A 13187-nucleotide genomic window follows, 5' to 3' on the forward strand; every position below is an offset into this window, starting at 1 on the left:
ATGACACCACGACACCAGACAACACCTTTCATTTGCAAAGCATTCTAAACTTTACCATGAGCTTTTGCTTACATTATTGATTGATCCTGTAACCATCTATCCAGTGGAGTAGGTTATTATTGTTCTCATTTGTAAGAGTTTAAAAACTCAAGGTTCATTATGTTAAGCAACTTGCCTGAAGTACTAGATATCAGAGCTAAAATTTTCTTGAAGTATCTGTCTAAATTATCTATCTTGGACAATATTCAAGCACGGCTAGGAAGTGGAATAACGGGGAAGTTGTTAAGTCATGGAAATTTTTCTAATAAAGGTCTACTCACTTGTAGCAACCAACTTTGGCAAGTACATCAATGAAACGTGTTACTAGTTGGGGGGAAAAACAAACTCTGTGTGTGTGTGTGTGTGTGTGTGTGTGTGTGTGTGTGTGTGTAGTTTTTCTCAGAGTGTAGACCTTAATCACCTTAATCACATTCACATAAGAATCTGTTGAAAATGTGGGTTCCTGGGCTTCATCCCAGTTGCTCTGAAATCTGGGAATCTCTAGGGATGAATCTACAACTTTAGGATCTACAACCGTCAGGTGATTCTCAGCTACACACTGGATAATGTTAGACTTTGTTATCTATTGTTTGGCAAAAAGCAAGCCAAGACCCTCAGGTGACCTTTAAACTTGACAGTGGATGCCTTTCCGCGGCTGTTATTTTCCCTGCGAGGCGGGGCGGGGTGAGAGAGGGGGAGGCAGGAATGGGCGGGGCGGGAAGAGCCCAGCCGGGCCCGGCGGGGTGGCGGGTGAAGGGTTAATGGCTCCGCGCGCAGGCGCTGCCCTCTGAACTGGAACGGAAAACAACTTCCGGTTGGAGTCTCCGCCGGGCGCCGGCGACCGGAGGCGTGAGAGACCGGCGCAGAATCCCGGAACTGTGAGTAAGAAACTTTGTGAGCGAGTTGATGTGTCCGAATCCGTTGGGCACGGTGACACAGAACTTGTGTGTGTGTGTGTGCGCGAGAGGGCTCTGCTGCCCCTGTGGGCGCCGCGGGGAGAGAAGCCGAGGAACTGCAGAGAGAACTAGTTCTCGGCGTGGGGAGGGACTTTGTGTGAGAGAAGCGACCTGGGTCGGCGTGCGGGAGCGGCCCGGGGAGGGGCTTTCCGGGCCCGCGACGTCAGCGCAGCAACGACGTCCCCCGCTGCGACGGCCCCCGGGGCGGGATCCTGCCTGACTGCGCGTCAGCCGCTGTCGGTGACGTGACTTCTTGGCCGGCCAGCCCGGGGAGGCAGGGCTTGCCGTGTCAGGGCGAGCTGTGGACCCCGCCGGGAGTGTCCCAGCTTCCCTTCCGGACAGAGGCTGCCTTCCAGAAGCTAGTACTACCGTTGTTACTCTTTCGAAAACTTCCTAGGATCTTTCTGTTGTTTTTCTCAAGGTTCTTGCACAATTCCGCTCTCAGCTTTCCTGTGGGGTGTCATCATAGCCTTGTCAATGAGAAGTTGGGTAACTTCCCCGAGGGTCATGGAGAGAATGGGTGGCTGAGGCGGAAGTAACGGAAGCAAACTCTGCCCCCAGTGGGAACCGGGCGTTCGGTGGTGGAATCCCCATTGCGGTGTAAACTGATGAGCGATGAGTTAAGGGTGTAACAAGCTGTGTTTGTCACGAAGTGAAGAAAGAAGCGGGAAGATACTCAAACCAAAGTCTTTGTGTCTCTTGTTGGTATACTGCAACAAGCAAAAAAGTAAAGCAGCCTTGCTACCTAGAGTGTCACTTATCTCACAGGTTCTTTTGACAGGTTATGTCATAAGGGAGAAATGGTAGTAAAGGAAGTGAAGTAAATGCAAGTGAAAGAAGATAAAATGATCTGCCTTCCTATCAAGATTGGAATACATATGTCAAACGAGAGGTTGCGGAGAAGCAAGCTCTGTATTCTGCTGAAAAATTATTTTGTCCCTCTCATAGGGGAGGGGAGGAAAATCCTAAAGTGATACAGTCGTGTATAAAGCAGAAAATGAAACTTGTTCTCAGCCCTCTCCCCAACCACAGGTACTCCAGCGCCTTCCAGGTTGCTCTTGTGTGTACATAAACGTGTCATTTTGCTTTCTTATGAAAATGAGACTTTACATGCATACAATTCTATTATCTGCTTTTTCAGATTAAAAAAAAAAAATGATGAAAATCTTACCATATGTAGCCCAGCTTTATCTTAATGTCAGCATGGTATTCCTTTGCCTGGATGTACCATAATGTAGTTAACCATCACATATATATTCACATATTTCGCCCTTTTTCTTCAAAATTAGTTGTCTGTATTTCATTAGGTTACAGATATATTAATCCTTTGTGAATTATATGGCAAATGTTTTCAAGAATTATCAGTCTTTCTTTTAAAATACTCAGGTTTTGTATTGCTTAAGAAGGTAGTCCCCACTCAAAAATTATTAAAGTGTTTTCCTATATTGTCTATTAGTTCTTTTTATAGTTTTCTATGCTTTACTTATTAAAATATATGAAAATTATTTTTGTACATTTTATAAGATAGGGACTTAGCCATTTTTCCTGAGATCATTTGTTGAAATCAGTTTCTTGACAACTAACTAGAAATACTACCTAATATAGTAAATTTCCATATGTACATGGGTCTTTTTTTAATTCTTCTGTTGCTTTGTTCTCTTTGTTTCTTTACAAATAACAGTCTTTTTGATTGAACACTTTTTAGTCATTTACAAAGCAAGTCCCTCTTTTCTTTGCCTTTTTCAAAATGCCCTTGATTATTGCATTCTCTCTCAAGTAAAATTTAAAGTAAACTGTTTATGTTTCATTAGCATAATCCTTTTGCGGTTTTAGTTATTCACTAATATTTTGTGCCTGGTATGTAGATGATTTATGTATCTGGCCAACTTTATAAACTTACTAATTTTAATAAATTGTTTCTCTTGAATTTTCTAGAAAAAATGATCATCTAAATATAATCTTACCTATTTCTTTATACTTCTTTGTTTCTTTGATTTAATGATTTCAAGCTTCTCCAGAACAGTGATATATAATAATAGTGATTCTGGCCATCTCTTTCTTATTTCCTAGTCTTAGATGTTTTTACTGTGTCATCATTGAATATGAATTTTATAATTAATTTCAAGTAAATTTTGTTTATCAAGGAAGTGACCAATATTTCTAGCTTACTGAGATTTTTGCAGAGAATGGATTTTGGATTGTGTCTAAAGTTTTTGTTTTGTTGTTTTTTTTTCATTTGTTTGATTGTCTAGCATGTTGAGAGCAATTTTAAATAATAGATGTTGAATGTTCATTTGGTCTGTATATTTTTTGTTGTTAAAATAATGTCTTTTCATTACTACTTAACTAAATTTTTATCAGGAATGGAGGTTGAGTTTTGTCATACGGCAGTTTGGCATCTGTCATGTCCTATCATGTGCTTCTCTTCTTTGACCTAATGGCAAGTTATTTTAGTAGATTTCCAGTTTTTGAACCAGCCTTACCCTTGGTCATTGTGTCATATTTAAGCAGATAGTTTCCTCTTTGGTAACATTTTTATTTAAAATCAATAGTTGAGTTTCATCTGTAGTCATCTTTTTTCTGTGTTTTCTTTGCCGGAGTTTGTTACCAAGGTTATACTGGTTTCCTGAAAAAACTGAGAAGAGTTCCTTCTTTCTCTGCTTTGAGGTAGTTTAATTAGCTTAAGGGCTATCTGTTCTTTGAACATCTGAAAGAATTCATGAAATCGTCTAAACGTACGATGGACCCTTGAACAACAGTTGGGTGTTAGGGGTGCTGAGCCTCCAAGCAGTGAAATTCTACTTGTAATTTATGGTCAGCCCTCGATACCTGAGGTTCTGCATCCTCAGATTTAACCAACTGCAAATAGTGTAGTACTAAAGTATGTATTTAGTGGGAAAAAAAAAATTTTGCCTGTAAGTGTATCCATGCAGTTAAGACCCATGTTGTTCAAGGGTCAACTGTATGTTGTTTTTAAAAGGTAGAGAACTTTAAAAAGCAAACAAATAAAAACTCCTTAGAGTTTTCCTTATAAATGAAAGGGTGTGAAACACCAATAATATCAAGAACAAAGAACTGCTGTACTGATGCTGGTCATTTTTATCCCGCGCCCTTTTTTTTTTTTTCTCACGTTCAGGGAAAATGCTGTAGGTAGGCTGAGGCTGATAATGAAGTGTTTTACTGTTTTTTTTTTCTCTCCTCTACTCCAGTTTATAAAAGAGGGTATTGCTTCTACATGGGCAAGCTCTTCTATGCCCTGAAAGAAACCAAGAGTGAAACTCAGCTGAGAAAGCATCAGTTTCACTTTGTTGTCATCAGCTTCCCAATTTTGCCGGGAAATTTCTTGCTTTAGAGGTATAGTCAAGCTGACATTCTACTCTAGACAAATCCTATAGGGGTATTTCAGAATGAGTGGGTAAGAAAATATGCAAGCTCAGCAGCATGTTTTTACTTAACATGAAGTGAAAATCATTAGTAGGCTGGCTTCTAAGAAATGCAAACCATCTAACCACCGTTTTACTCAACTCTTTACTGTTAATGTGTGTACAGTAGTGTATTATGTAATCTTTGGTAGAGTTATTAACTTTTATAAATGGCTATTTGAAATACTTTTTGATTACTTTCAAGACTATGACTTTAGATAATGCAATTTAACAATGTACATCTGTGAACTGTGGAGGATTCTTCAAGACGCTCATAAATGTTGTATCAACGCTTGGATATTTGAATATTTTAGTTTAGAACAATTTAATAATCTAGAACAAATAATTATTGACATAATTTGGGGATGTGCCCTGTAACAGACAAAGACATTGCATGTTTTTTAAAAACATAGCTGTTATCCATAAGGAAATGGTAAATAAAAATAGATAGCCTATTAACGTAAAACTTCACTACTCAAACTGTAGTTGGCCCTTCAACAGCACAGGGGTTAGGGATGCTTACCCTCTGCACAGTTGAAAATCTGCATATAATTTACAGTCAGCCTACTGTATCCAAGATTCCTCTGCATCTGTGGTTTCACCATTTCTGCAGGTCCACATCCAGGGATTCAGCCAACCACAAATCATACAGTACCATAATATTTACTCTTGAAAAAAAATCCCACGGATAGATGGACCTGTACAGTTCAAACCTGTGTTGTTCAAGAGCCAACTGTATTCTCGTGCTTTAGCTGATATAGCTGTTCCTACTGTTTATCCTTTTGTTTTATAACACCTTTCTAAGCATGTGTATTACTGGTCAATTTCAACTCATTTGTGTTTAATTATGTCAAGCCAAGTTTTAGGTTCTATTTTCTGTAGGATTTATGTTGTGACTGCCATTCCTCCCATGCTGTCTTCTATGCTTGCTGCTGTGGTTTGCAGTCATGGATGGAGGGAAAGAGGAGGCTGTTATCTAGAATAGGTAACAAAATCTCTTTATAGTCCAGGACCAAGATTCTGAGTTATCTTCAAAAAAGGATAACAGAGAATATGAAATGAACTGCCGTGCTGGTGGGTAGCTAATTAATGTACAGAGTCTTTTGAACTATGTGCAGTGTTTGACAACTGTTCCCAAAAGTTGAAGAGACTTAGAACAGGCAGTGGTACCAGTTCCTTTGCAACTGAAAACAAGCCTTTGGGACCTGTGTAATGCATATGTCATAGTTTTTCAATCCATAGTGTATAAAAACATTTTTTAAATTGTGGTAAAACACACATAATGTGAAATTTACCACCTTAGCCATTTTTAATTACATAGTTCAGTAGTGTTGAATGTATTCACATTGTTGTACAAGCAAGAAAAAATTTCCTAAGAGATTTACTTTTTTTAAGAAAAATGTTTGGAAAGTAAATAATAATTCTTTGTCTCACGGAGGAAATACCCTGGATAGCAACCTGAGCTTTCTTCCTTTTATCTTCAGAGATATACTCTCATGATGGTAATTATTATTACTAAATTATGAGAGTAAACAATTTGAGCACCTGTAATCTGTAATACCTTTCACTTACCACCAGTACTTTTTCTTTGCAAAAAAGAAGGATCTGTTGAAAATAGGTTGTTAGCAGTGAAAACAATGTCTGTCTTTCACGTCATTGCAGTAAGGAATTATTGGAAATTAAGTGCACTGAGAAAAATAACATGAGTTCCATTTTGATGGTTACTTAGTAAGTTGAAATTGTAATAATCTTTGAGATATTTGCAGTAGAATGAGATATAGAGAATTGTTCTCTTGAGCAGCAGAATAAACATAATCAGGTAATTTTGCTGTGGAGAATAATTTTCTATTAAGGACAGAAATCAGGGACACAGGTCCCTTCAAGATAATATATTATTTTCAAGATAATATATTATTTTAAATTGCTTGAAGAAAATCAGCTGATCTTATGGGATATTTAAATTGTTTTACTTTTACAGCCATTTATTATGTGATTTTTACTATAATGTAATTTTATGACTTTATATATTTGCTGTCCCTAAATTAGAAATGCCTTTCTTTCCCTTAATAATGATGCTTTCAACCTTTTAAAATCCATATTTCCTTTTTGATAAACACAAAATATCACAAATTCTTCCTCAAAGTCCTCTCTTACACCTCCTCATACTGAATATAAACTTTCTCTTGTAGTTCTCCCATCCAAGAATATTCTGTACAGCTCTACTTTATATAACTTATGAAAACAGATTTTTTAACATTAAATAGCCATTTTAAACTGATAATCCCCCCCATCCTGTCTTCAGATTCTAACATGCTCTCCTGCTCAACGGAGAGGATACCCCTTACGTGGCTGAGCAAGCTGAGCAGTGCAGTGTTTGTGTTTACCTTGATGGGTACATCACATGCCTAATTTCTGTTTTGGTGTTTACTTCTGCACTTCAACCCATAGAATTTGATAAATAGTCTGAGGGAAAGAAGTACTACTGGAGGAAAAAAAAAAAGAAGGAAGTGAGGCAAAGCTGAGACTTATGGATATGGTCTTTGGCTATAAAATCTTCTTTTAATTCTTAGAAGATAGCACAAAAACTCTCATCTGAATTCTGACATCCAGCAAAATCGAAAACCTGGTCTGGGGAGTTTTGGGTTTGATCAGTGCAGTTGACTTACCTTGTTTATCCTGATGCATCCTGCCAACCAGCCTATGGGAAAAAATACAAAATCCAAATTCTGACCCTGCTGGATCTATGATATTTAAGTTTCTATTATTTTCAGCTACTGATTGGAATGTAGTAACAGGGTAGTGCAGTGTGCTATGGGTATATCCATAACCAAAGTTTACAATCTGGAAAGTGAGAATAGAAATGCAAGCTGTCATTTTGGGGAATTGGCTGCTTGTGTTATGGAACTCACTTGGGCTCGCTCTCTCAATCTCTCTCCCTCTCTCTCTCTCTCTTTCTCTCTCTCCCTCTCTCTCTCTCTCTCTCTCTCTCTCTCTCTCTCTTTCTCTTTTTTAATTAAAGTATAGTCAGTTTACAATATTGTATCACTTTCTGGTGTCAATTTCTGCATAATGTTTCAGTCATACATATATATACATATATTCCTTTTCATACTCTTTCATTATATGTTACTATGAGATATTAGATGTAGTTACCTGTGCTATACAGTAGAAACTTGTTGTTTATCTATTTTATATATAGCAGTTAGTATCTGCAAATCTCGAACTCTCTTAAAAGTGGGAAATGATCATAAGTAAATGTTAGGAGTGACAGTTCTCTTCCATTTCCTTTCTTCAAATAAGAAAAACACATACTTTTGAGTGTCTTTTAGAGGTTTACCTTAACCATCTAAGACAGAGGATGTTCTTTTTATGAGTATGTACTTCATTATTGACTTATTTTCTGCTTTTTGCTTCTGTTGCTTTTTGTTGGTGAGCAGGCAGACATAGAGCTAAGATACAGAAAAGACAGGATGTATCTCTCACTCACTTATTCACCTCTTCATTTGCTAAGATGGCAACTTTTCTGAAATAGAATGTGAACTCTTATTATTATTCATACCCCAAGGGGTTAGGAAAAGCAGCTGATTTTCTTTTCTAGGGCAGAGTAGAAGAGGTAACAGTTACTCTACGTGATTTCCTTCCCCCCATCCTGAAATTGCTTTAACTGGCCTCTTACCACAAGTATGAACCTGGCAGAACACTTACCCCAGAAGCAGAATAGTTTCAATAGTGGTGGAAACCCAGCAGAGGACCCTTTCCCACCTCCCAAATCACCCATACTTGTCTCTACCACCCCACAAAAAAGTAGACCTTGTTAAAAATTTATAAATCATTGTGGCAGTAGAAGTGGTGGTAATATATCTTGCGTAAGCCTGTGATTCTTTTCAAACTTGAAATCCCAATATATATAACTAATCAAAGTGGAGCTGCTCTGGTTGAACTGGGCAATTGATGGTCAAACATTGTTTTCCTCACACACCCACAGCCTCAGTGAAGTTTTAGAAGCACCATTACTTTCCTTGATTATTACTTTATTTATTCAGGAATGGTTAACTATCATTTGGCAGCATAATACTGGTTGCAAAAGACAACAGACTTAAGGTATTTTTAATATAAAATAAGAAAAATGTTTTAAAAAGAGAAAGAGGGTAGGAGGAGTTAGAGTACCGCTTCAGAAAATTTAACATCCAGAGAGTAGGTGTCCCAGAAAGGGACACAGAAGGAATGAAATTGCCCGAAAGTAATTCAAGAAAATTTGCAAGAACTGAAGAACAAACTCACAGTTTGGTTAAGTACAAGATCAGGGATCAGAATGGCTCTGGACTTAACAAAAACAAGATGGAAGCTAGAAGGGAGCAGAGCAAAACTTACAAAATTCTGAGGAAAAATTATTTCCAGTCTAAAAATCTTAACCTGGCAAACTGTCAGTTAAATTTGAGAGTTAAGATATTTTCAGTTATGCAAGGTCTCAAAAAATTTACTTTGAGGACATTTTATCAGGAAGCTACTGGAGGGTTTACTCCACTAAATTGGAGAATAAAACAAGAAGGATGAAGATTTGGGATACTGAAAATGAGGGATTCGGCTAGAGAGAGAAATGAACAAAAGAAATTACCAAATTCGAATTGAAAGAAGGTCTCAAGATGAAAGTGTTTCTCTAGACATAGAGATCAACAAGTCTAGACTAGAGCAAGTCAGAAAACTCAAGGAGAGATTCTTACTCTTCTAAGAAGATGAAATTGATAGGATGATTGAAGCATCTGAGTGGATTGAGGAGTTGTATTAGTGTAAGAAATAAAGCAAACAAGTTTTTTCAAAGAAAATGTTTTTCAGGAAAGGAAAAGGAGCCATAGTATTTTATACGGCTCAACAGTGAATAGCATTACATAGTCATAAGAAAGTAAAAATGGAATGCAAATCTAACTAAAAATAGGATGTAAATTATATTGGGAGAATGGGGAAGATAAAAAGAGAGGGGAGGTTTTAAAGAGAGCTGAATCCTTACTTTGCTTAGCGGGAGACAAGTAAAACTAAAAAATCAGTAGTAGCGGTATTAGCATGTTATTTTAGAGATACAGAGTTAAATACCAAAAGGAATCAACCAAAATGCTGAAGATTATTGCAAAGGTGAAGCAGGAGATGGGGAGTAGGAAGAGGAGAGCAAGACTACTGTTTTTCTTAAGCTTTGTAAAGCTATTTGACTCATTAAAATAGAGATATGTTACGCTTTGATTAAAAATAAAAACTAAATTAGGGTGAAAAGATCTAGATACTGTACTCTCACATCAGAGAAACCTGTATTTATCTGGGTCTTCCATTTTCTAATTCTGTGACTGTAGAATTTATTAACCATTTGAAACTCAGTTTCCTTATCTGAAAAAGGAAGATAATATATGCTCCTACAAAGGGAAGATTAAAGTAAGGTAGTTTAGGTGAAGCAGCTGGCAAGTGATTTTACTTCAGTAGGTGTCAGTCCCTACCACTGTCCCTAATGTTTCCCATGGGAAAATAGGGAACCAGCACCCTTGTTGGGATGCTTGCTATTCAAATACAGACTAAGATTGCCCTTCTGGTCCATAGCTCTGTGCCTGTTCAGATGGAAGGCATGTCATTGGGATCTATGTCCATTCTCAGCTATCTATACAGATAGTTAAAGAATTTAAATAGAGTTGAAATGATTTAGAGTATTGATAGGGGGAACATTAAGTTAAAAGGACCATTGCTGCTTGGTAGGAGAAGAGCTGTGGTCATACTCAGATTTCTTTCTCAACATGAACTTCAGTGAAAATGCCATTAATGGTGTCTCTTCGTTAATACAGATAACGCTTGTCATATAGACTGAGTTATGGAAATTTCATGGAACCAAGATCAACAGAGTGCTGTTGCTCCAGGCCTTCTGCCAAAGTATCAGAATACCTTTTTTTTTCCTTAAGAACATCTACCTTAGCAACTGCTATTTTTGTTTCCAAATTCTATGCACTTCTGGAACAATTCAAAAATCAGATGATCACTGTGGAACAGAAGGACACTTTATGAAAGCCTGTTTCTCTGCCTTGGTGCATATTTGTGTAATGTTTTACAGAGTACAGTGCTTTCCCAGTTATGTCTTTACCCCCATGTCAGTGATTCTAAATCTCTCACATTTGCTTCTTCCTCGTCCTCCCCTCACCTGAGGTCCACAGAAAGGTTACAGCTTGTTCACTCTTACCCATCAACAAACATATCTAGACTGGACATGTATTCTGCACTCCAAATCTGATTTTATCTTTGGTTGAGTAGGCTTTTTCATTTTGATTCTCTGATTTGAATTTAGAAATTAATACATTTTACACAAGATGTGGTCTTGTTGAAAATTAGGTTTGAAATCTTTATGTTATAATGTCTTTTAATTTTTTCCAGATACAAAAGGACGTGAAACAGCAAACCAAAATTTTTAATAAACTCTTGCTTTTCCACGGTAGGATAGCATAGCAAGTTTTAGGATTCACTAGATCTGAATATTCACATTTGAGAAAAACTGGTGTGACCCTGAAAGAGTGGAAACTTGGGTAATTTTGGCACAGAGGCAGGTTTGAGAAGTTGATTTGCCAGACTACCCAAGAATTTTTGGTCCTGCCTTCAGGAGTATTCAAGAATTGGAGTAAAAGAGTATGTTGCATGGTATAAAAATACTGTATCTGGTTTTAAATTTTTATCATATTATACATTTAAAGTCACACCCTAAACATCTTGGGATCACACCCTAAACATCTTGGGAATGACTGGAAATAGAGACCTGAAAATCTCTGAAACCTTATTTATTTTCTCACTGGAGTTCTCTCAGTTACTTCTGATAAAACAAGTTGTGACTTGCAAACATTTGCCCAACAGCCTCTAAGTGTCCTCAGGGAAATTAAAAGCAGGGGTATGAAGAGCTGTAGAGTTCTGTGCCAGTGGTTAAGAGCACAGAGTACAACTTACAATTATGTGGGCTTTTGCCTGTTCCCATTTATCATTGGTCATATTCTCAAGGCTAAATGACTGCTCAGCAATTTAAACTGCTATTTAAGAGGAAACAGGTCTTTTTGTGAGAAAGTCTTCTGTCTACTGAAGTTTCTTTCTCTTTTCATAAAAGAGCTCTCTCCTTTCATAGTAGTTCTGATACAGTAAATGACTCAGAGATGCTGGAGGGGCCCCTAATCTGTTAACTCATGAGATTTTAACTACTCCTTTTTCAAAAACAAATTTGCCCTTTATGAATCTGGCATAGCCTGTGACATTTCTTACATTATTGTCTTCTGTTCGGGGAGACCTTTTTTAAGATTACCGAAAACATTTTTTTCAAACTCCTCTGTTTAAAACCAGAAGATAGGTACAACCTGTTCTACTCTTGTGAAAGATCATTAATAATACTATTTTCATTGTCATAAATCCAGTAGAGTAGAAGAGACTTAAGAAAAATCACGGATTCAAACTTTCAAAACTTTCTCTACTAGAAATTTATTTTTCCTGTTATTTAACAGTGTATAAGGTTAACAGAACAGCATTAGATAACATTCCTACTTATTTGGCTAATAGTCTCTTCACATAAGATAATAAACTTATGCCAAAATGCCTGAATATTTTAAGCATTTCCTAATTTTCCTTCTGACATCATCCAGATAATAAGTGGGCCTGTCCTGGTTTTGATCTATATTTGGGAGGGAAAAAAAGTGTACATCTTGTGACACAAAGTGGTACAATAATGCATATTGCTTCTTTCTCTCTCCACTGTCTTTTCAAAAATGTAGGGGTTCTTTTGTTGGTTTTGGTTTTTGTTTTTTGGTAAAAAGATTTTGGCCTGGTTGACTGTCAAGTAGTGTTAGAGGACATTCAGATAGAACTTTAAGACTATAAGCAGGAGGGAAGGCTTACTTAGCCATCAATTCTTCCTCTAGATTTCATTATCACTCAATTGGTACATTTTTCTTGCCTATTGTTAATTATGTCTCTGTTAGCACTTAAAATTGAATTCAGTATCCTCTCCCCACCCCCTCAGTTTTTCTTCCTGTTTCTCTGTGGCAGGCTGTCATCACTGTTTGCCTAGTATTTTGAAAACTGTGGCTGATGAATCATCTTTAACAAAATAACCTCGTTACTTTGCTTATTAAAATGCAGATTCCATGGCTGCATCCCAGGCCAACTGATTTTAGAATTGCTGGGACCTGAATGTTTCCTTCTTGTCTCTTGTGCAGATCCAGTTGGCCAATGAATCCTGTTGATTCTGCCTTTTAAATATCTCTTGAATCCATTCATGTTGCATTTCCCCTACTCTAGTACAAGTCTTCATCTTTCACCCAGAATACAGCAGTAGTTTCCTATGAATATCCTCACTTTGTCTCCCTCACTGGTTTATATTCCATGCTTATATCCAGCTTATCTTTCTAAAACATAGCCATCTCCTGCTTGAAAATCCTCCGTTATTCCTTAATGTCAGCAAGTTAAAGTCTAAATTTCTTAGAGTGACATTCAAGGTCTGCTCCAGTCTGACCATAGCTAAGTCTGCTGCATATAGTTTATGTATGTAGTTACACACTCTGTAATTCTAGGGGGCTTCATTTCAATTATGGTCTACATGAATGGTGCCCCTAGGGTTTTTCGAGTACAACACAGTCATACATGGTGGCCCTGACCATACTGTCTTAGCACCCTGACCCCTCATCCTCTCTGCACACACACTAGGCTTGCATAAATAGAATACTCACCACCAGTCCCTAAATGCACTATACTAGTGACTTCCCAGGGCATTTGC

At 37.4% G+C, this 13187-nt stretch overlaps 1 protein-coding gene across 6 annotated transcripts in view; it reads left to right on the forward strand.

Moving 5' to 3' along the window:
• Positions 1-13187, forward strand: part of TANK (TRAF family member associated NFKB activator) — a 79825-nt gene that overhangs the window by 11040 nt on the left and 55598 nt on the right. Inside the window, exon 1 of one of the 6 annotated variants that reach the window (XM_031451531.2) lies at positions 844-917. The exons of 3 other annotated variants lie outside the window; for them this stretch is intronic. Coding sequence is in view for 2 of the 3 variants with exons in the window: in XM_031451529.2 (XP_031307389.1) it covers positions 1993-2027 (35 nt within the window). In the remaining variant the exon portion in view is untranslated. 2 more of the 6 variants (XM_031451529.2, XM_031451530.2) reach the window with 2 other exon arrangements.

Source organism: Camelus dromedarius, chromosome 4 (genome assembly GCF_036321535.1).
Source record: "Camelus dromedarius isolate mCamDro1 chromosome 4, mCamDro1.pat, whole genome shotgun sequence".
Lineage (NCBI taxonomy): Eukaryota > Metazoa > Chordata > Mammalia > Artiodactyla > Camelidae > Camelus > Camelus dromedarius.